General features: G+C 48.0%; 1 protein-coding gene across 1 annotated transcript; it reads right to left on the bottom strand.

Annotated features, from left to right (window-relative positions):
• Nucleotides 1–251: 251 nt before the first annotated feature.
• Nucleotides 252–22,548, bottom strand: SKP2 (S-phase kinase associated protein 2). The gene is made up of 10 exons (XM_077281654.1): nucleotides 22,384–22,548; nucleotides 20,899–21,170; nucleotides 19,376–19,487; nucleotides 17,914–18,057; nucleotides 17,483–17,617; nucleotides 6,506–6,604; nucleotides 5,860–5,987; nucleotides 3,055–3,106; nucleotides 2,062–2,166; nucleotides 252–1,732 (listed from the first exon to the last, which is right to left on the bottom strand). Exons 1-10 carry the CDS (start codon nucleotides 22,386–22,388, stop codon nucleotides 1,525–1,527), a joined length of 1,260 nt encoding a protein of 419 aa, XP_077137769.1. The 5' UTR covers nucleotides 22,389–22,548; the 3' UTR covers nucleotides 252–1,524.
• Nucleotides 22,549–23,403: the final 855 nt, after the last annotated feature.

Below are 23,403 nucleotides of genomic sequence, written 5' to 3'. Positions count from 1 at the left end.
CCGGTCCCAGCGTCTATAAAGTAACGTCATGAGGTGCAGAGAGAGGTTTAAAATATTGAACTATTTGCTTTCTACAGCCTGTGTGCATCACTGTACATAACCTGCTGCAGAAGGAGCCAACTGTGAACCTGTCAGTGATCTTATTCTGATGAGATGGAAAGGGATGCGGTTTTGCAGCATCTTTTTGTTTCTTGCCGTGTACCCGAGACATGGTTTTGGGTTCGATAGAAATAAAGACACGGCAGACAAATTGTGTAAAAAATATAATAAGACCGTAGTTAAAAAGCATATTAAAATGAGCAGACCTCAAACACGACCTGCACTTTTCTTAAAAGGGACAAGATGCTCGTACCGTCCCCCGCAGAGGCGGCCATGATGTGATTGTCAGGTCAGTGCAGCGCGGGCCCTCGGCAGGATACGAACCAGTAATCTGTAGTAAATCCCACCATTTAAATGCATTTTAGGGCTGAATTACAGCAGAAATCTCCCCATTGTACTAAACTCTACAGGAATCTCTAAACCTAAATCTGTGTAAAGGATATGGAAATCTGCAAGGGCCTATTTGGGGCTGAAAGTGATTGTGTAGTTGAGTTGCATGGTAGATTTGGCTCCGGTTGCCTTTTGTAGACTCAGTCACAGAATGAGTTAACTGAGAAACTGTCAGGGAGCTCGTTCCGACAGTTTAACCTCTTATCAACATCTTTAAAAGGACAAAGTTGAGCTGAAGCTTATGGTCATAAGACAGCAGAGAGGAGCTTTGAAAGAGACCGATAACCTCTCCATTAGAATGAGCTCACTGAGTCTCTGTTAACTCATGCTGCAGAGAAAAAAAAAAGCCAGGAAAAGCCAAACAATTTTATGAAACAGTTGGATAAATGACTTAGACCAAAATACATTCAAGTGAAAAAAAATAAAAGTAAATGAATTGGGAAAAAAACAAAACAGCGAGCAGGGGAGGGGTGGGACCATGTCTGGCAACAAATCCTGGACTAATGACTGCACCCTGCAGCGTTCTAGTGGGGGTCTACGGTACAGGTCATTAGACCCTCTGGCTGGCTGGGGTCTGCAGGAAGAGGAGAGACGCCACTTCTAAAAAGTTATTACATCTGCAAGTATCTACTCGAACCGATCTAAGAACACAGATGTAACAGTACAATAAGATGGCTGAGCGCCTCCTACAGCTTATTATATAGATGTGATGGAGGGATCACATACAGACCGGGACCGATCACTTCTAGAGGAGACACTACGCCGGGGACAGAGGGACCAGGCATGTCGGCGGGGACTACACGGTCTCCGGTGCCACGTAGACTTTAGAAGTGATGGGTCTCCTTTAAAAGAACGTGGCCGCGGTGCCGGCTGGCGATCACATACAGGTACGTCTACATAGCGCCACCTCCTGGAATACGCCCACGGGCACCGCAGGAACCCACCAAGGCTTGGCTGCTACATCACAGGTAATTCATACGGTTTGGATTAAGGAGAATTCAAGTTTGTGGATTTTCAGCTCGGCGGCCGCTCTGGTTACGAGTCCGTGAGATTCATGGACAGCCGGCACTTTATGCCCCATATGGTCCGGTTCTTCCTGCCCCCTGTGGTGGGCCGGGCAATGGTGCTGTAGCAGGAGCCATTTATCTTTGTGTGTGGGAGCGACTCCTTTAACACCAGTAAAGAATTGTCCGTCACTACTCCAAACACGCTGAGGGTCTTCAGATGCAGAGGTTTCAGATCACTGAGAAGAGGAAAAGAAAAGGTTTAGGAGTCGGAGCAGCGAGAAAACATCAGAGAACATCCACCGTGTTCAGCTTTCGAGCGGGGCCGAGAGAGAGCGCGAGCCGGGCCGAGAGAGAGCGCGAGCCGGGCCGAGCGAGAGCGCGAGCCGGGCCGAGCGAGAGCGCGAGCCGGGCCGAGAGAGAGCGCGAGCCGGGCCGAGAGAGAGCGCGAGCCGGGCCGAGAGAGAGCGCGAGCCGGGCCGAGAGAGAGCGCGAGCCGGGCCGAGAGAGAGCGCGAGCCGGGCCGAGAGAGAGCGAGCGAGCGGCGGAGAGTAAATAAAGTTCTTACATCAAACTGGCAGGAGTGATCTGGTAGCAGCGACTGAGTCCGAGGTGCTGGAGCGGGAGCGGATGAAATGCCGGGAAACAGTCGGCGGTGATCATCACGCTATCACTGTGGACAGAAGCTCGTTAGACACATCCCTCATGAGTGTCACAGAGGATATTCGGGTGATGTATGGAGGCTCACACACCCATCAGTCAAGGATTACACTTTCTATTCTCTTCATAACTCATATAGCAGGAGCGACTACATTCTGAGGCAACATCAAGCTTTGTCATGGCTTCCAGACACTGACATAGGAACCATGTTATGGTCCCATCACTCTCATGCCTCCTGCCTTTCTGTGCCTTCTCTTGCCAAGAGGGAATGGAAATGGAACGAATCTCTACTTTTGGATCCGGTTTGCACTCGATACCATATTGCATTTCAGGCAGGACTGTGAATCAGACAATAACTCTCCTACAATAACATGGCAAGCTCGAGTAGAAGTCAAGAAATGATTAGACCTGGCCATAGACGTTCACTACAAGTTTGTTCACTACTAGCAAATTGTATGAATTTGGTAACAAATGTGGTCGTCAGTTGGCTAGAGGACTGAAAGCTCAACAATCCCAAAACCATATTCCAAAAATAAAGAAAAATGTATTCTCCATACAACAGAAGATCTCTCCACACAATTTCAGAAGTACTATACTAATCTACATAACTTACAGTAGATGGCCCTCCGGACGATGTACCCCCACATGTAACTGATACCCCTTTATCTGAAGGCACATCTTCAGCATCCTTGATGGATGAACCCCTACCAGATTCGGCGTTGCCATGAGGCTCCGAGTGAAAAAATAAAAAATTAAGTTTCTACATAAATAATATTTATATAGAGACTTATTTTTTTCCCACTCTGAGCCTCATGACAGACTGACACATCCTGTCCCAATCACGCTCTTGGTAATATATATATTTAGTATTATAGACGGCAGCAGCACTGGCGATTCTTACCTTAAATCCAGGCTGGTGAGATCAGGACATCTCTGCAGTAACGCCTCCACATCTGCAAAATAAATATAAAGTGTCACAGTGGACAGGACTCATCCTCCCGGGGTCCCCACATCTTTACTGTATCGGATACTAAGTGTCACAGTGGAAAGGACTCGTCCCCCCGGGGTCCCCACATCTTTACTGTATCGGATACAAAGTGTCACAGTGGACAGGACTCATCCTCCCAGGGTCCCCACATCTTTACTGTATCGGGTACAAAGTGTCACATGGACAGGACTCGTCCTCCCGGGGTCCCCACATCTTTACTGTATCGGGTACAAGTGTCACATGGACAGGACTCATCCTCCCGGGGTCCCCACATCTTTACTGTATCGGATACAAAGTGTCACATGGACAGGACTCATCCTCCCGGGGTCCCCACATCTTTACTGTATCGGGTACAAAGTGTCACATGGACAGGACTCATCCTCCCGGGGTCCCCACATCTTTACTGTATCGAGTGCAAAGTGTCACATGGACAGGACTCATCCTCCCGGGGTCCCAACATCTTTACTGTATCGGGTACAAAGTGTCACATGGACAGGACTCATCCTCCCGGGGTCCCCACATCTTTACTGTATCGGGTACAAAGTGTCACATGGACAGGACTCATCCTCCCGGGGTCCCCACATCTTTACTGTATCGAGTGCAAAGTGTCACATGGACAGGACTCATCCTCCCGGGGTCCCCACATCTTTACTGTATCGGGTACAAAGTGTCACATGGACAGGACTCATCCTCCCGGGGTCCCCACATCTTTACTGTATCGGGTACAAAGTGTCACATGGACAGGACTCATCCTCCCGGGGTCCCCACATCTTTACTATATCGAGTGCAAAGTGTCACATGGACAGGACTCATCCTCCCGGGGTCCCCACATCTTTACTGTATCGGGTACAAAGTGTCACATGGACAGGACTCATCCTCCCGGGGTCCCCACATCTTTACTGTATCGAGTACAAAGTGTCACATGGACAGGACTCATCCTCCCGGGGTCCCCACATCTTTACTGTATCGGATACTAAGTGTTACAGTGGAAAGGACTCGTCCCCCCGGGGTCCCCACATCTTTACTGTATTGGATACAAAGTGTCTCAGTGGAAAGGACTCGTCCTCCCGGGGTCCCCACATCTTTACTCTATCGGGTACAGGACAATTCATACACTACAGCTGCTGTATACATACAGTGGGGCAAAAAAGTATTTAGTCAGTCAGCAATATGCAAGTTCCACCACTTAAAAAGATGAGAGGCGTCTGTAATTTACATCATAGGTAGACCTCAACTATGGGAGACAAAATGAGAAAAAAAAATCCAGAAAATCACATTGTCTGTTTTTTTATCATTTTATTTGCATTTTATGGTGGAAAATAAGTATTTGGTCAGAAACAAACAATCAAGATTTCTGGCTCTCACAGACCTGTAACTTCTTCTTTAAGAGTCTCCTCTTTCCTCCACTCATTACCTGTAGTAATGGCACCTGTTTAAACTTGTTATCAGTATAAAAAGACACCTGTGCACACCCTCAAACAGTCTGACTCCAAACTCCACTATGGTGAAGACCAAAGAGCTGTCAAAGGACACCAGAAACAAAATTGTAGCCCTGCACCAGGCTGGGAAGACTGAATCTGCAATAGCCAACCAGCTTGGAGTGAAGAAATCAACAGTGGGAGCAATAATTAGAAAATGGAAGACATAAAGACCACTGATAATCTCCCTCGATCTGGGGCTCCACGCAAAATCCCACCCCGTGGGGTCAGAATGATCACAAGAACGGTGAGCAAAAATCCCAGAACCACGCGGGGGGACCTAGTGAATGAACTGCAGAGAGCTGGGACCAATGTAACAAGGCCTACCATAAGTAACACACTACGCCACCATGGACTCAGATCCTGCAGTGCCAGACGTGTCCCACTGCTAGAGAGCATTTGGATGATCCAGAGGAGTTTTGGGAGAATGTCCTATGGTCTGATGAAACCAAACTGGAACTGTTTGGTAGAAACACAACTTGTCGTGTTTGGAGGAAAAAGAATACTGAGTTGCATCCATCAAACACCATACCTACTGTAAAGCATGGTGGTGGAAACATCATGCTTTGGGGCCGTTTCTCTGCAAAGGGGCTAGGACGACTGATCCGGGTACATGAAAGAATGAATGGGGCCATGTATCGTGAGATTTTGAGTGCAAACCTCCTTCCATCAGCAAGGGCATTGAAGATGAAACGTGGCTGGGTCTTTCAACATGACAATGATCCAAAGCACACCGCCAGGGCAACGAAGGAGTGGCTTCGTAAGAAGCATTTCAAGGTCCTGGAGTGGCCTAGCCAGTCTCCAGATCTCAACCCTATAGAAAACCTTTGGAGGGAGTTGAAAGTCCGTGTTGCCAAGCGAAAAGCCAAAAACATCACTGCTCTAGAGGAGATCTGCATGGAGGAATGGGCCAACATACCAACAACAGTGTGTGGCAACCTTGTGAAGACTTACAGAAAACGTTTGACCTCTGTCATTGCCAACAAAGGATAGATTACAAAGTATTGAGATGAAATTTTGTTTCTGACCAAATACTTATTTTCCACCATAAAATGCAAATAAAATGATAAAAAAACAGACAATGTGATTTTCTGGATTTTTTTTTCTCAGTTTGTCTCCCATAGTTGAGGTCTACCTATGATGTAAATTACAGACGCCTCTCATCTTTTTAAGTGGTGGAACTTGCACTATTGCTGACTGACTAAATACTTTTTTGCCCCACTGTATATATTGTACATACCGACGAGCTCCAGGTTCTGTCTGTAGCCGCTGAGATTTAATTGTGTGATGCTTCTTGGGAAGTTCTCCGCCGCGCTCTTCAAGTGGTCCAGTGTGAAATCGCACCAAGACAAGTTCAATTCCTCAAGGCTGGAAGACAAGAGAGGATACAGATGGTGATGTGACCTCTCATACTATGGACCCCCCCACAGAGGAAAAGCTTGAGCCTCTATGACAGATTTCTGTCTTTCGCTTCATTGTCCACCTGTCTTATCGGTCGACACCTTTGCATTATAGTCATTCAGGATCGGACTTGGGCAAACGCTACACTGGGCTCAGCCGTTACTTTCCAGCCTCACACATTACCATGCGGAGCCTGAGTGTCTTTACTACGACCATTTCATTATACGGCTGAATGTACACCAGGTGGATTTGCTGAGGATTTTAGCCGTGGATTTAAGCAGGAGAAGTCTGCAGCAGAATAAAAGTATATGGCAAATGGGTGAGATTCAAGCAGATCTCTCCAACGTGCTGCAGGGATTTTCATAGTAGAATTGGACCGACAGCAGACTTTTATATCCCCGGTCACAGTAAAAGCCACAGGGCTATAATCCGCAGCCAGTGAGTTGCACTTGGACTTAACATTAGCAATCTGTAACAAGTCTTACCTAGTGCAGCTCTTCAACATCTGTGCGAGCGACTCTGGAGAGAAGCAGGAGCAGCAGCCGAGGTTCAACCGCACCAGATCTGAATTCTGAGCAATGGCCCTGAGAAAAACATGCAAAATTATCTCTCAGTGATCCTTATATTTTTTTAACCATCTTCCTTTTTCCTCTAATATGCAATGTCTGAGTGCCGTATATCTGACTGCAGCATCAGAAATCAGAGTGTTGGCAGCAAAATCCATCCCTGTTTACAGTCGATTAAAAACAGATTTTCAGTCGCAGACATTTCTACAACAAATCTGCATTTCTGCAAAAGAAATTCCGGTTTGTGAATGGGAATATTTCTACAGCAGATTGATGGACGTTTACAAACCTCCTTCAGTTAATGAAATGTTTGCAACAAAATCTGCCATGTGTGAACAAACCACTTAAAGAATTTGACAGTCGATTCCAGTTACCCAAACCAAAGGCAGCACGAATCAGAGTTTGGCTGTACGATCGCAGCCAGGTACATTATTTTCTGAAGCTTCATAGAAAATATAAGATCCGACCTTAGAAAATAGCCAGAGATGAGACCAGTTCACCCTCCGTCTCCGGCCAGCTTTTCCCAGCGCTTCTCCAGTGATTGAGAAGTGTCTCCCAGAGCGAGACCCCGACCTGTCAATCACCTAGAGCGGTGCAGTGAGAGCCAGACCAGTCATCTCCGGCTATTTTACCAGGTCGGATCTTTTAATTCTATTTTATCTGAAACGCTGGAGCATTTCAAAGAAAACAGGGATTTTTGTGCACTCACCGTAAAATCCTTTTCTCCAAGCCAATCATTGGGGGGAGACAGGACCATGGGTGTTATGCTGCTGCCACTAGGAGGACACTAAGTAACACAAAGAATAGCTCCTCCCCTGCAGTATACACCCTCCTGCTGGCTCTAGGTGAACCAGTTTGGTAACAAAGCAGTAGGAGCTTAACATTTAACCAGGATGAACTATGTCAAAACCAACCAACACAGAAAACCAAAGCCGTTAGCTTAACAGGGTGGGTGCTGTGTCCCCCAATGATTGGCTTGGAGAAAAGGATTTTACGGTGAGTACACAAAAATCCCTATTTCTCCTACGCCTCATTGGGGGACACAGGACCATGGGACATCCTAAAGCAGTCCCTGGGTGGGGAACAATTAACTGCAATTGCTCCTTGTACCCACAGGTTACAGATGCGGCACAGCCGCCTGCAAAATTCGCCTGCCGATGGTCGCATCTGCCGAGGCCTGAGAGTGAATATGGTAATGTTTTGTAAACGTATGCAGGCTGGACCAGGTTGCAGCTCTGCAAACTTGTGCTGCCGAAGCTTGGTGCCGGATGGCCCAAGACGCACCCACTGACCGAGTGGAATGAGCCTTAATCCCTGCTGGGACAGGATGACCTGGTAGGACTCCTGAATAGCTGAACGAATCCATTTTGCTATTGTCGCCTTGGAAGCGGGAAACCCCTTCCTTGGCCCTTCCGGGAGCACAAACAGGGCATCCGACCTGCGGAAGGATGCCGTCCGCGAGACATATCTCTTGAGAGCTCTCACTAAATCCAGTGTGTGGAGGGCCTTCTCGATGCGATGTACTGGTGCCGGACAGAGAGATGGTAAGACAATTTCCTGATTGAAAGGATGAGACAACTTTTGGCAAAAAGGACGGGGATGTTCTCAAAACCACCTTATCCTGATGAAAATTCAGGAACGGGACTTGACAAGACAAAGCCGCCAGCTCTGAGACTCGTCTAACGGACGTGACCGCAACCAGGAAGGCAACCTTCCATGAAAGAAAGGACAGGGAAACCTCCTGTAGAGGTTCGAAAGGAGCTTCTTGCAAGACTCCGAGGACCAGATTAAGGTCCCATGGTTCCAACGGCATCTTATAGGGCGGCACCCTATGGGAGACTCCCTGAATGAACATCTTCACTTGTAATCTGTTGGCAATCCTGCGTTGGAACAGAAGGGACAGGGCTGAAATCTGCCCCTTGAGAGAACTAAGGGCGAGACCTAAGTCCAAACCGTTTGTAAAAATTAGAGGATGGAAGGAACAGAAAATTCAAGAGGAGAAACGTCCCCGGTTGTCACACCAGGAAAAGAAGGTTTTCCAAGTGCGATGATAAATGCGCATAGACGTAGGCTTTCTAGCGCTGATCATGGTAGAGATGACTTCCGGAGAGAAACCTGCCAGGGTTAGAACCCAGGACTCAACGGCCATGCCGTCAAACACAGGGCCTCGGAGTTCTAGTGGTAAATGGGGCCCTGTGAGAGGAGGTCTGCGCGATTTGGTAATCGCCAGGGAACGTCGGCGACTAGCTGAACTAGTTTCCGCGTACGACGCCCGGCGAGGCCAATCTGGCGCAATCAAGATTACTGGTACTCACTCCGCTCTGATCTTCTTGATCACTCTGGCAGTAAGGGGAGCGAGGGAAATATGTACGGAAGCCGCAAGTGATGCCACGGGAGTACGAGTGCATCTGGCCCAATGGCTGTTGGATCGTGGGACCGAGCTATGAAGTCGGGAACTTTGGAATTTAGTCGTGAGGCCATCAGATCCACGTCCAGAGTTCCCCAACGACAGCAGATCTGGTGGAAGATCTCCGCATGGAGAGACCACTCCCCGGAGTCGAGGCATTGACGACTGAGGAAATCTGCCTCCCAATTGTCCACTCCCGGGATGTGAACCGCAGAAATCATTGAGCGGTTATCCTTCGCCAACAGAGAATGTAGCCTACCTCGTTCATGGCTGCCATGCTGCAGGTTCCCCCTTGTCGGTTGATGTATGCCACTGCAGTGGCACTGTCGGACTGAATCCTGATGGGACGACCCGCCAGGAAGGGATGGAATTGGAGAAGAGCTAACCTGATTGCCCAAATTTCTAAGATGTTGATCGGAAGGCGTGATTCCTGAAGTGACCAGCGGCCCTGAGCAGTGTGATGAAGGAACACCGCTCCCCAGCCTAGAAGACTGGCATCTGTTGTCACAACTAGCCATTGTACTGGAAGAAAAGACTTCCCTTGATTCAGAAAGGACTTTAATGTCCACCACCTGAGAAACTGACTTGCTGGGGAAGGAAGAACCGACGGTCGACAGAGAGCGGGTTCCTATCCCAAACAGCCAGGAGGGTATGCTGTAAGGGACGGAGGTGTAATTGGGCAAATGGAACCGCCTCCATAGCTGCTAACATCCTGCCGAGGACTCTCATACTGAAGCGCAGAGAGAGAGCGCGAGGCTGAGAGAGCTTCTCGCTGTAAGGCTAAGATCTTTTCCGGGGGAAGAAGCACCAACACCTGGGACAAGTCCAGTATCATTCCTCGAAAGGAAATTCGCTGAGCCGGTACTGGGGAAGATTTTTTGAAATTTATCTTCCAACCCAGGCGAGAGAGAATCTATTGTGATGTTCACGGCCTCCTTGCAGGTGCGGAAAGAGGGGCCTTTGATGAGAATATTGTGTAGATACGGTAGCACCACCACTCCTCGGGTGTGAAGGATGGCCACGGCGGCTGCCATGACCTTAGTGAATACCCTGGGAGCGGTGGCGAGGCCGAAGGGCAAAGCAACGAATTGCAGGTGTTGTTCCTGAACTGCGAAGCGAAGGAACCTCTGGTGAGAAGGGAAAATTGGAATGTGGAGGTATGCGTCCTGGATGTCTATAGAAGCCAGGAACTCGCCCTTCTCCATGGAGGCGATGACAGAACGGAGTGATTCCATCCGGAACCGTCATACCCTGACGAATTTGTTCAGCAGTTTTAGGTATGGGCCGTACTGTCCTGTCCTTCTTTGGAACAATGAACAGGTTTGAATAAAAACCTTGAAACCTTTCGCTTTGAGGGACCGGAATAATAACTCCGTCTTCTTTTAGAGAGCTTATGGCTTGAAAAAAACTCTGATGCCTTTGCCCTGGGAGGCGAAGACAAGAAAAAACGATTTGGTGGAAGAGAGAATTCTATCTTGTATGCGGAGGACACTAGGTCGCGGACCCATTCGTCGTGAACGACCGAGAGCCACGCGTCAACGAAGGAAAGCAGGCGGCCGCCTACTTTGAGGGTGTCCTCCGGATTGGTATCCAGCTCCGCTGAAGACAAGACCTCAGCCCAGTGGGTCATAGCCTTAGCCACCCACATAGCGGCAAAATATGGAAAGAGTGCGGCTGCTGAGGCTTCAAAAGCTGAACGAGCCATATTGTCGATCTGACGATCGGTGGGGTTTTTAATCAAGGCGCCCTCTGAAGAGGATAAAATAGATTTAGTAGCCAGGCGCGATACCGGAGGGTCTTCCGGAGGAGACTGTGACCAATCTTTTCTTAGATCAAAAGCAAAGGGATATTTTGACTCCATGGGCTTTTGCCCTTTGAAGCGTTTATCTGGACGGATCCTATGAGATTCAATTATTTCCTTAAATTCGGGATGATTGGCGAACACTGTGAGCCCGCTTGGTCCTCTTAAAGGACACAGCATGATCCGTTTTAGATAAAGGTTCCTCATCTAGCTTCAGGGCCTTGTTTACTGACTCAGGGAGTAGAGAGTCTCCTGATCGTGATGAAATTCCTGATCTAGGAACGTGTCAGAATCGTCCTCTGAGCCAGGTTTTCTACTAGCCCCAAGGGAGGGGGAGCAAGAAATGGAGCTCTCAGAACCCGAATCCCGGTGATGGTCTGGGGACAAGGCATGAGTCCTTTTTCTGGAAGAGCGAGAGCTCCTTGGCAAGGTACGACCCCTAGAGTACAAGGGGTTCTGATCATCGGAAGTGTTGTCCGTAATAGTGCCCTGGTTAGAGGAAGGGTCTCGGAACGAGTCTAACGCTTTGGCCAGGGATGCCATAGACCGGGTAAGGGAGGTAGCCCTCTCAGGGGGACTAGGCTCACTGGGTTCGGTATCAGTAACAGGTGGTTCCTGAGCAGTCACCGGTTCACAAGCTGTGCATAATGCAGTATTGTGACCCTGGGGTAATGATACCTTACAAGCAAGCAAAAAACAGTGTGGGTTTTCACAGACTTTTTGTTAGGCTTTGATTGAGACATAGTGTAGCCTTGAGGAGAGCGCTTACTAGCAGGGGAAGGGTTAAGCTAGGTTTCTGCAGCTTACCCAGGTCCTGGGTCGAGTCCCCGGGGAGGTCCGTAACGTGTCCACAGAAATCACTCCCTGAAGCTGTGATTCAGCTAAACAAACCTACTTCTCATCTCTCATATCCTCCCTGTCTCACAACCCTAAACAGTTATTCAACACCTTCAATTCTCTCCTCCGTCCCCCAGCACCTCCTCCCTCCCCACTCATCTCTGCTGAAGACTTTGCCTCATTCTTCAAGCAGAAGATTGATAACAGAGACAATTTTGGTCAACAACCCCCAGAGCCCTTCCTCCCAACTTCCCAGCCCTCCACCTCCAAAACCAACTTCCCCACCATTACAGAAGATCAACTCGCCACTCTACTCTCAAGATCGCATCTCACCACCTGTGCACTTGACCCGCTCCCATCCCACCTCATCCCAAACCTCACCACAATCTTCATCCCAACCCTAACCCATCTCTTCAACCTATCACTAACAACTGGTGTTTTCCCCTCAAGCTTTAAACATGCCTCCATCACACCTATCCTCAAAAAGCCCTCTCTTGACCCATCCTCTGTATCTAGCTATCGCCCTATATCACTTCTCCCCTATGCCTCAAAACTACTGGAACAACACGTCCATCTTGAACTGTCCTCCCATCTCTCTTCTTGCTCCCTCTTTGACCGCTTACAATCTGGCTTCCGGTCACACCATTCCACTGAAACTGCCCTAACTAAGGTCACCAATGACCTCTTAACCGCCAAGAGCAAGCGACACTACTCTGTTCTCCTCCTCCTCGACCTATCGGCTGCCTTTGACACAGTGGACCATTCCCTATTATTACAGACCCTCATCCCTTGGCATCACAGACTTGGCCCTATCCTGGATCTCCTCATACCTAACAGACTGGACATTCAGCGTCTCCCACTCACACACCACCTCCTCACCTCGCCCCCTATCTGTCGGAGTCCCACAAGGTTCAGTCCTTGGGCCCCTGCTCTTCTCCATTTACACCTCTGGCCTGGGACAGCTCATAGAATCTCATGGCTTTCAGTATCACCTCTATGCTGATGACACGCAGATCTACATCTCTGGACCAGATATCACCTCCCCACTAACCAGAATCCCTCAATGTCTGTCCACTATTTCATCCTTCTTCTCCGCTAGATTTCTGAAACTTAACATGGACAAAACAGAATTCATCATCTTTCCCCCATCTCACGTGACCCCCCCAACGAACCTATCCATTACAGTAAATGGCTGCCCACTCTCCCCAGTCCCACAAGCTCGCTGCCTCGGGGTAATCCTTGACGCTGATCTCTCCTTCAAACCACATATCCAAGCCCTTTCCACTTCCTGCCGACTTCAACTCAAAAATAGTGCACGAATCCGTTCATTCCTCAACCAAGAATCTGCAAAAACCCTAGTCCATGCCCTCATCATCTCTCGCCTTGACTACTGCAACCTCCTGCTCTGTGGCCTCCCCTCAAACACTCTCGCACCCCTCTAATCTATTCTAAACTCTGCTGCCCGACTAATCCACCTGTCCCCCCGCTATTCTCCGGCCTCTCCCCTCTGTCAATCCCTTCACTGGCTCCCCATTGCCCAGAGACTCCAGTACAAAACCCTAACCATGACGTACAAAGCCATCCACAACCTGTCTCCTCCATACATCTGTGACCTCGTCTCCCGGTACTTTCCTACACGCAACCTCCGATCCTCACAAGATCTCCTTCTCTACTCCCCTCTTATCTCCTCTTCCCACAATCGTATACAAGATTTCTCTCGCGTATCACCCCTACTCTGGAACCCTCTACCACAACACATCAGACTCTCGCCCACCATCGAAACCTTCAAAAAGAATCTGGAGACCTACCTCTTCCGACAAGCCTACAACCTGCAGTAACCACCGATCAACCAACCGCTGCACGACCAGCTCTATCCTCACCTACTGTATTCTCACCCATCCCTTGTAGATTGTGAGCCTTCGCGGGCAGGGTCCTCTCTCCTACTGTACCAGTTATGACTTGTATTGTTCAAGATTATTGTACTTGTTTTTATTATGTATACCCCTCCTCACTTGTAAAGCGCCATGGAATAAATGGCGCTATAACAATAAATAATAATAATAAGAAGAAGAATAATAATTCAGAACGCTGGAACAGCGCTGCAGCATCAGCCCTGTGGGTGTCCAAAGATGGCCGCCGAGATCAGGAAGAGAAGGCACTTCTCGCAGACCGAGAAGAGCCAGAGAGAGTGGGCGGCGGTAAACACCGGTGGGCGAAGCCAGCGTCCTGGCCTAGACGAGAGAGAAGCCGGGGGCTAAATTTTATGCTTGCGGTTGAGGCCTGCAGCGCCGCGGCCGCTATTTGTGCGGACAGACATGACCCACGCACCTGGGCTTTAAAGGTATATGTGGACCTCCCTTATCCCAGGGACCAGGACCCCCCAGCGCCTCGGCCCCCGCAGTGTACTCACGATAGATGCGGTGGGCTGGTGCTCAATCCACTGTCGCCATAGTCAGGGAGGGGGTGGAGAGCTTCTGCCGCCATGCGTCATCCGCTATATCAGTGGTGATGCAGAGGGGGGGCTGCACGGACGCCATACATATAATGTCCGGCTATGCACCTGGCTCCAGGAGAGGTAGATGGAGGGCTGCTCCATGTGGTCGCCTGCTATGGTGGGGGAGATCGGAAAGCGAAGGAACAGTCGCACGTAAGGTGAGCTCATGGCTGGTATCCAACGTTGCAGGAAAGGATACGGGAGGAACGCTCCACGTACAGTCATGGCCAAAAGTTTTGAGAATGACACCAAAATTATATTTTCACATGATCTGCTGCCCTCTGGTTTTTATTAGTGTTTGTCTGATGTTTATATCACATACAGAAATATAATTGCAATCATATTATGAGGACCAATAGGTTATATTGAAATTAGAATGAGTTAATGCAGCAAGTCAATATTTGCAGTGTTGACCCTTCTTCAAGACCTCTGCAATTCTCCCTGGCATGCTCTCAATCAACTTCTGGACCAAATCCTGACTGATAGCAGTCCATTCTTGCATAATCAATGCTTGCATTTTGCAAGAATTTGTTGGTTTTTGTTTGTCCACCCGTCTCTTGATGATTGACCACAAGTTCTCAATGGGATTAAGATCTGGGGAGTTTCCAGGCCATGGACCCAAAATCTCTATGTTTTGTTCCATGAGCCATTTAGTTATCACCTTTGCTTTATGGCAAGGTGCTCCATCATGCTGGAAAAGGCATTGTTGGGCGCCAAACTGCTCTTGGACGGTTGGGAGAAGTTGCTCTTGGAGGACATTCTGGTACCATTCTTTATTCATGGCTGTGTGTTTAGGCAAGACTGAGTGAGCCGATTCCCTTGGCTGAGAAGCAACCCCACACATGAATGGTTTCAGGATGCTTTACAGTTGGCATGAGACAAGACTGGTGGTAGCGCTCACCTCTTCTTCTCCGAATAAGCTGGTTTCCAGATGTCCCAAACAATCGAAAAGGGGATTCATCAGAGAAAGTGACTTTGCCCCATTCCTCAGCAGTCCACTCCCTGTACCTTTTGCAGAATATCAGTCGGTCCCTGATGTTTTTTCTGGAGAGAAGTGGCTTCTTTGTTGCCCTCCTTGAAACCAGGCCTTGCTCAAAGTGTCTCCGCCTCACAGTGCATGCAGAAGCCCTCACACCAGCCTGCTGCCATTCCTGAGCAAGCTCCGCACTGCTGGGAGTCCGATCCCACAGATGAAACAGTTTTAAGATACGGTCCTGGCGCTTGCTGGTCTTTCTTGGGCGCCCTGGAGCCTTTTTGACAACAATGGAAGCTCTCTCCTTGAAGTTCTTGATGATGCGATAGATTGTTGACTGAGGTGCAATCTTTGTAGCTGCGATACTCTTCCCTGTTAGGCCATTTTTGTGCAGTGCAATGATGGCTGCACGTGTTTCTTTAGAGATAACCATGGTTAACTGCAGAGAAACAATGATACCAAGCACCAGCCTCCTTTTAAAGTGTCCAGCGATGTCATTCTTACTTAATCATGACTGATTGATCCATTAACACAGGTGTGGGTGTTGATGAGGACAGAGCTGGCGATCAATCACTAAAACGATGTTAGCTGCTCCTTTTAAGGCAGGACTGCAATGATGTTGAAATGTGTTTTGGGGGTTAAAATTCATTTTCTGGGCAAATATTGACTTTGCAAGTACAGTAATTGCTGTTAAGCTGATCACTGACATTCAGGAGTATATGCAAATTGCCATTAGAAAAAATGAAGCAGCAGATTTTGGAAAAATTAATATTTGTCTCATTCTCAAAATTTTTGTCCATGACTGTACTCGCCTGTTGATGGTTCGGGGGAGATCGGAACCTAGAAAGGATCTGTCGCCCCTTCACTCCGTTAATAAAAAAAAAAATAGAAAAATAAAAACGGTGGGGTCTGAAAGCAGACCCAAGTGCCTCCTACAGACACTAAGCAAGAACTGGTTCACTTGGAGCCAGCAGGAGGGTGTATACTGCAGGGCAGGAGCTATTCTTTCTGTATTACTTAGTGTTCTCCTAGTGGCAGCAGCATAACACCCATGGTCCTGTGTCCCCCAATGAGGCGTAGGAGAATAAAAAAGAAAAAATTCCTTGATGCAATCATACAGCCAAGCTCAAATTCATGATGCCAGAGTTTTGGGCAGCACCAATCCCCTGACACCTTGCCTTTAAGACAGTCACTATGGACACACAAATCATAACTAATTTCTTTAACTACAATTTTATCCAGCATGGAAAGTTATGAAACTTTGCAAATCACTTTTCAGGCACTTGTCTTCATTCTTGTATACAAAAATACATGCAAATAGATTCCAGCCATGACATTAATATTGGAAAGCACGCAGTTGGAGCACAGATGATGGCAGTGATGGGTCAGTGCCTGTCTCCTCTGCTGAGTGTGGTCATCATCTGTACTCCAAAAGAGTGGGACCTGATATTAATGCTGCTCAAGACAGGAAAATAATCTGGGGAAAAAAGGGTTTTGAAAGTCACATACATGCAATGATTTTTTTTTCTAAAGAATTGAAGACAAATCCTAAGTGACTGGCAAAATTTCATAACTTTCAGCTATGGAATAAAAAATAAATTAAAAAAAAAAAATCACACACAGTGAGCGTCACAAGTGAGTGTATAGTATATACACGTCCGATTCCATCACCTGGAAAAACAATAATATACCACACCCACGTCTCTAAATTAATATCGGTCGGATGGATGCTATCCATGCCATGTCTGCCACCTATAGAAAGGAAAAATCGTGATAAGCACCATGACACCAAAATTATATATATTTTACTTACTGTCATGGGGCTTACCTCTCTGTAGATAGCAGACATGGCATAGATAGCATCCATCTGACTAATATTAATGTAGAGGTGTTGCCGCCACCGTCCAGTGATGAAGACAATGTGTTACGTCCTCCACGACTCTGAAAACAGGACTCCCATATCTATGCCTCTCATAAAAGCCTCAATTCATAATGTGCAAAAGGATTATAAAGTAATCTGCTTGCTTTTCTGGTCATGCTGAGGCTAGAACCATAAATCCGTCATATCCCAAAATTCCTCTGTCAGCCCTGCCTTGTCTGCGATCCATCAGATAATCCTCTTTAATTACCTGTTCACACAGGGGGATCCCCGTGCACTGGGGACATCTGGAGGTCATAGCCTTGCTTCAATATTCACTATGAAACGGCTTACGGATTTTACAATCATATCTATAACACTTTCAATGCTGGACCAGATTCTTACAGAAATAATTGTAAAGTGCAGTTACTCTTGAAGCGTTCACACTGAGCCTTTAAGTGAACTGTACGGAGGATCTGGTCGGTAGACATCATGTTTGTGAAGAAACGTTGCACGCGTTTCTTACCACATGACATCGTCGGAAAGCTCCAGGCCCTCCAGGCTCAGGTTGCGCAGGTTGTGGCAGCGGGAGATGATGCTCTTCAGAGACTCTGGCGTTATGGTACAATTCGAGAAGTCGACGTGCTGAAGCCGCAGAGGTCTGGTGGAGAAAAAGAAAACATGGCCGTCACTTGGAATGTTTCCAACAATGCACAGGATCGGACAGCGCTAGGGATCATGTTATAAAGCTCGGCTGGGTATCTGGTCCCCAAATATCGAGTAGTTCCGCAGAGCTGGGAGGCTTCGGGCGACATCGTCCATTAGGCGCTTTTACAATACCGAGCTCCGCACCAAGTACGAGCCTGAACTCTACACTATACATAAACCTCCATGCCGGCTTTTCTGCACGTCGGTGTGCGGACTATTGAGTGTTATTATTGTTCCAGGATCTCTCACCGGACTTGTTTGAATAACGGTTCTCCAATGCACGACCTCGGGCAGCGCAGGACGACAACCCCCAGCGACAGCAGGTTTCCGATCACTCCGGCCGCCATGTGTTTGTTAGTGAGATCCACGCTGTGCCATAATGATTCATCACACCTACGGGAAAAGGGACGACATTCAACTTCATCAGCCGCCTCCACCACCATTTGTATGTAAACTGAATATCATGATTAAAAGGCAGCCGAGCCCCCTCCCCAGCGGGTAACCACCAACATCATGTCCTGGGGGTCCAACATGGACACAGGGGCTTTCAGAGCTCTTAGTAAAGCTCATTCCTGCAGCCCAGAGCAGATCACGGCTTTAACCGCTTCATGACCTCATGATTATCCGTTTTCGTTTTTCACTCCCCTTCTTCCCAGAGGCATAACTTTTTCTTAATTTTTTTGCTAATACGGCAATATGAGGGCTTGTCTTTTGTGGGATGAGTTGTACTTTTGATTGACATAATTAATCTTACCATATCATGTACTATATATATAGCAATTGTGATTAAATTCTTTTTTTTATTCACCATGTTCACTAAATGCTAAATCTGACCTGCCACTGTGATTCTCCAGGTGATTACGAGTTCGCAGATACCAAACATGTCTAGGTCCTCTTTTATTTATGTGAGAAAAAAAAAAAAAAAAACACCCAAAAAGTTTGTAATAAAAGAAAAAAAATTCAATTTTCTGAGACTGGCAGCGTCTCCATTTTTTGGGTTCTGGGGCTGGGTGAGGGCTTATTTTTGTGAGCTGATGTTTTTATTGATACCATTTTGGGGTAGATGCAAGGCTTTGATTTTGGCGGTTTTTTTTTTCTCATTACGCCGTTTACCGATTGGATTCATTCTTCTTATTTAATGATAGATCGGGCGATTCTGAATGTGGTGATACCAAATATGTGTATTTTTTATCGTTTTATTATGAATTGGGGGGAAGGGGGGAAATTTGAACCTTTACATTTTTTTATTTTATTTTTCTTTTCTACTTTTCACCTGCTTAAATAATCTCCTTAGGGGACCTGAAGCTGCATCTTCTGATCTCTTGTGCTATGCATGGTGGGCTTCAGCCCTGCTATGTGTAGCAAAAATCATCTGCTATGAATGCCAACCATGGGGTGACATTCATAACAGATGAGTAATGACAAGCCCCCTTCCTCATCTGTCACGCCGAGCCATCGGAGCCCCAAGATCATGTGACAGGAGCATCGATTAGCGGGATTAGGGACGTGCTTCCATATTAAATGCCGCAGCCAGATTATGGACAGCGGCATTTAATATGTTAACAGCCACGGGTGGATCGCGATTTCACCAGCAGCTGTTAGGGGCACAAGACAGTTGATCAAATAGCACCTATATGTCATAGGGGTTAAAAAGGACTGGTCTGATCAAGGTCTCGGGGGTCATAATCTTATCTTCACGTTACGGACTTACGAAACTCTGCTCCACTGCTTGCACACCCGCGGCACCAGCATCAGGTCGGTTAAATGTAGGTATGAAAATATGGCCAAAAGTAACTCATCAGGAAGCGAATCCCAGGAAATCACTGCGGGTAAAAAAAGAAGGAAGAGGAAAAAACGGTCACACAACGTGCAGGGACAGTAATGTACGACAATGCTACAACTCCAAGAATTAATCCCCCTTTAAGGCCATGTTCACACGCTGCATTTTTGCTCTGGTTTTTATGCAAATTTTTAGCTGCCCTTCACAGCACCAGCAAAAGCTGTGAGATTACTGAAATCTCATGCACACGTTGGGTTTTTCCTGACTGAATAGGAAAACTGCAGCCTGTCGCTTCTTTTAGCGTTTTTTGCAGCCATAGAAAGTAATGAGATAGTGTAAAAACGCAGCAAAGAACGCAGGGATCAGGTTTTGCTGCATTTTTTGTGCAAAAGCCTAAAGATATATATACAGGACCACCATGTCCGATAGTATCAGTATATAGGCACCTGGCGGATGTCCTGTATATACCGGACCACCATGTCCGATAGTATCAGTATATAGGTACCTGACTGATGTCCTGTATATACCGGACCACCATGTCCCGCAGTATCAGTATATAGGTACCTGGCGGATGTCCTGTATATACCGGACCACCATGTCCCGCAGTATCAGTATATAGGTACCTGGCGGATGTCCTGTATATACCGGACCACCATGTCCCGCAGTATCAGTATATAGGCACCTGGCGGATGTCCTGTATATACCGGACCACCATGTCCCGCAGTATCAGTATATAGGCACCTGGCTGATGTCCTGTATATACCGGACCACCATGTCCCGCAGTATCAGTATATAGGCACCTGGCGGATGTCCTGTATATACCGGACCACCATGTACCGCAGTATCAGTATATAGGTACTTGGCGGATGTCCTGTATATACCGGACCACCATGTCCTGCAGTATCAGTATATAGGCACCTGGCTGATGTCCTGTATATACCGGACCACCATGTAGCGCAGTATTAGTATATAGGTACCTGGTGGATGTCCTCAGTGCTAGTATCAGTATAAAGGCACCTGACTGATGTCCTGTATATACCGGACCACCATGTAGCGCAGTATTAGTATATAGGTACCTGGTGGATGTCCTCAGTGCTAGTATCAGTATATAGGTACCTGGCGGATGTCCTGTATATACCGGACCACCATGGCCTGCAGTACAGTATATAGGCACCTGGCTGATGTCCTGTATATACCGGACCACCATGTCCTGCAGTATCAGTATAAAGGCACCTGGCTGATGTCCTGTATATACCAGACCACCATATAGCGCAGTATTAGTATATAGGCACCTGGCTGATATCCTGTATATACCGGACCACCATGTCCTGCAGTATGAGTATATAGGTACCTGGCGGATGTCCTGTATATACCGGACCACCATGTAGCGCAGTATTAGTATATAGGCACCTGGCTGATGTCCTCAGTGCTAGTATCAGTATACTGGTAGGTACCTTGCTTAGGAGGCCTGGATGCCCTGGAGCGTCTGGCAATGAAAAACCCCTCGTCATCCTTCTCCTTCCGTTTCTGCCTCTTTGCTGGAGGGGTCATATGCACAATTTGGTCCTGGGGAGTGTTCTCTTTGTTCTCCGTGTCCTGTGAATCTTTCTCCATCGGGGTCACTCCCAATCCACTCAGCAGATCTGAACTTCTCTTTGCGTCCCAAGACAATGAACTGAGCCTGGACGTGTTCCCGGCCGAAGCAGGAATCTCCTGAAGGTGTTTCCTATAGGAAAAGCCAGACATGGACGACAATGTCGTCCCCCAACGATGAGCACATGCTCCATCCAAATCACTTATTTCTGGAGTTGAACAAGCGAACCTTTTATAGCTGGCTTTATTCATTATGCCTATATAGCGCCATTATATTCCATCATCACTGTCTGCATCGGAGCTCATAATCTACATTCCATATACGTATATCAGATGAGTGGGGGTCCGAATACCAGCACCCCCCCTTCACTGCCGATCACCTGATATCACCTGCGGAAGTGGCTGAATGGAAGCACAATACCGAGCTATACATCACATAGTGGTCATTCTAGGTACTGCAGCTCGGCTCTCATTGAAGTGAATGATCTGCAGTACCCAGAACGACCAGTACTCCTTGTATGGCGCTGTGGCTCTGGCTGTATACACTGTGTCCATTGTGGGGGTGTCTGGTGCCAGTGCCCACTCATCCGATTCTGACAACATCATGGGCAGCGGATCATTAAAGGGTGTGTCTGGGACTTTAACAATGGTGGCCGATCCTTAGGACAGGTCCCTGCCTCCATCTTTGATGAGCGCTTACACGATGAACCTGGATCTTTCCCCGTAAGATAGCTGAAGTAATCAGCCAGGGACGGTGCGATACTCCGCCAGAGGCTGTGAACCTGTTACATCGAATTAACACGCACCGGCGTCGTTCCACGCTCCCATGATGCGATCACGGGTCGCCACGACGGCCAGGAGTCTGCTGATGACCCCGAAAAAAAAAGTTTTAAAAAATAAAAAAAAATGTATGTATGTATGTATGTATGTATGTATGTATGTATGTATGTACGTATTACCTATGCCCTATTGAAAAAAAAACCATTTATTTTCGCTTCTTCTGGTTTTCCCCCGGCCCCAAATCGCCAAAAATGGAGACAGAAGTAATAATATATATTTGTGCGGTCACAGCTATAGATGTGGCTGGTCAGGAACAGGTTAATTACTCAGGGATGGAAAACCCCTTTAAGTTGCACGATCAGCTGCAGAACTACAACTCCCAGCATGCCCCGACAATAAGAGGGCGTTAGGGCATGCTGGGAATTGTAGTCTAACAACAGCCTGCTGATATTGGGATTGTATCCGTTTCCAGAGAGACAGCGCCGTACATGACGGGAGTCGTCGTCCTCGCGTCCACACCACCAGCATCCCGCACCAGTAAACCCGTCCCCGCCATTGTGTCTCACCTCATCGTGACGAGCGGCCGCCGGCTCCGGGTACGAACTTCCCGCGTCCTTCTCCTCTCAGCAGCACAGGACGGAATGGCGCGTTGACGTCACCCAGCGCGCAGGCGCACAAATGCGATCGATCTGCCCTCGTGGTGACGTCACCGTTTGGTCACGTGCTCCTCTGTTGAGCGCAGAGGAGGCGGAAGTCTGTCCCAGGAGACAACGACTCTGTTGCCCATGGCAACCACTGAATGTCTCCATCTCCAAAATAAAAACTGTGTATTGGGGAAAATTAAAGATGGAGACACAGAATGGAAGCTGGGACTGGTGTAGTACATGAGTGCCAGTGGGGAGGAAGCTGGGACTGGTGTAGTACATGAGTGCCAATGGGGAGGAAGCTGGGACTGGTGAAGTACATGAGTGCCAATGGGGAGGAAGCCTGGGACTGGTGAAATACATGAGTGCCAATGGGGAGGAAGCCTGGGACCGGTGTAATACATGAGTGCCAGTGGGGAGGAGCCTGGGACCGGTGTAATACATGAGTGCCAGTGGGGAGGAGCCTGGGACTGGTGTAATACATGAGTGCCAGTGGGGAGGAAGCTGGGACTGGTGTAATACATGAGTGCCAATGGGGAGGAAGCTGGGACTGGTGAAGTACATGAGTGCCAATGGGGAGGAAGCCTGGGACTGGTGAAATACATGAGTGCCAATGGGGAGGAAGCCTGGGACCGGTGTAATACATGAGTGCCAGTGGGGAGGAGCCTGGGACCGGTGTAATACATGAGTGCCAGTGGGGAGGAGCCTGGGACTGGTGTAATACATGAGTGCCAGTGGGGAGGAAGCTGGGACTGGTGTAATACATGAGTGCCAATGGGGAGGAAGCTGGGACTGGTGAAGTACATGAGTGCCAATGGGGAGGAAGCCTGGGACTGGTGAAGTACATGAGTGCCAATGGGGAGGAAGCCTGGGACTGGTGAAATACATGAGTGCCAATGGGGAGGAAGCCTGGGACTGGTGAAATACATGAGTGCCAATGGG

Source organism: Ranitomeya variabilis, chromosome 1 (assembly GCF_051348905.1).
Source record: "Ranitomeya variabilis isolate aRanVar5 chromosome 1, aRanVar5.hap1, whole genome shotgun sequence".
In the NCBI taxonomy this organism is placed as follows: Eukaryota; Metazoa; Chordata; class Amphibia; order Anura; family Dendrobatidae; genus Ranitomeya; species Ranitomeya variabilis.
The sequence above is the reverse complement of the archived record's forward strand: the minus strand, read 5'-3'. Positions and strand labels throughout refer to the sequence as shown.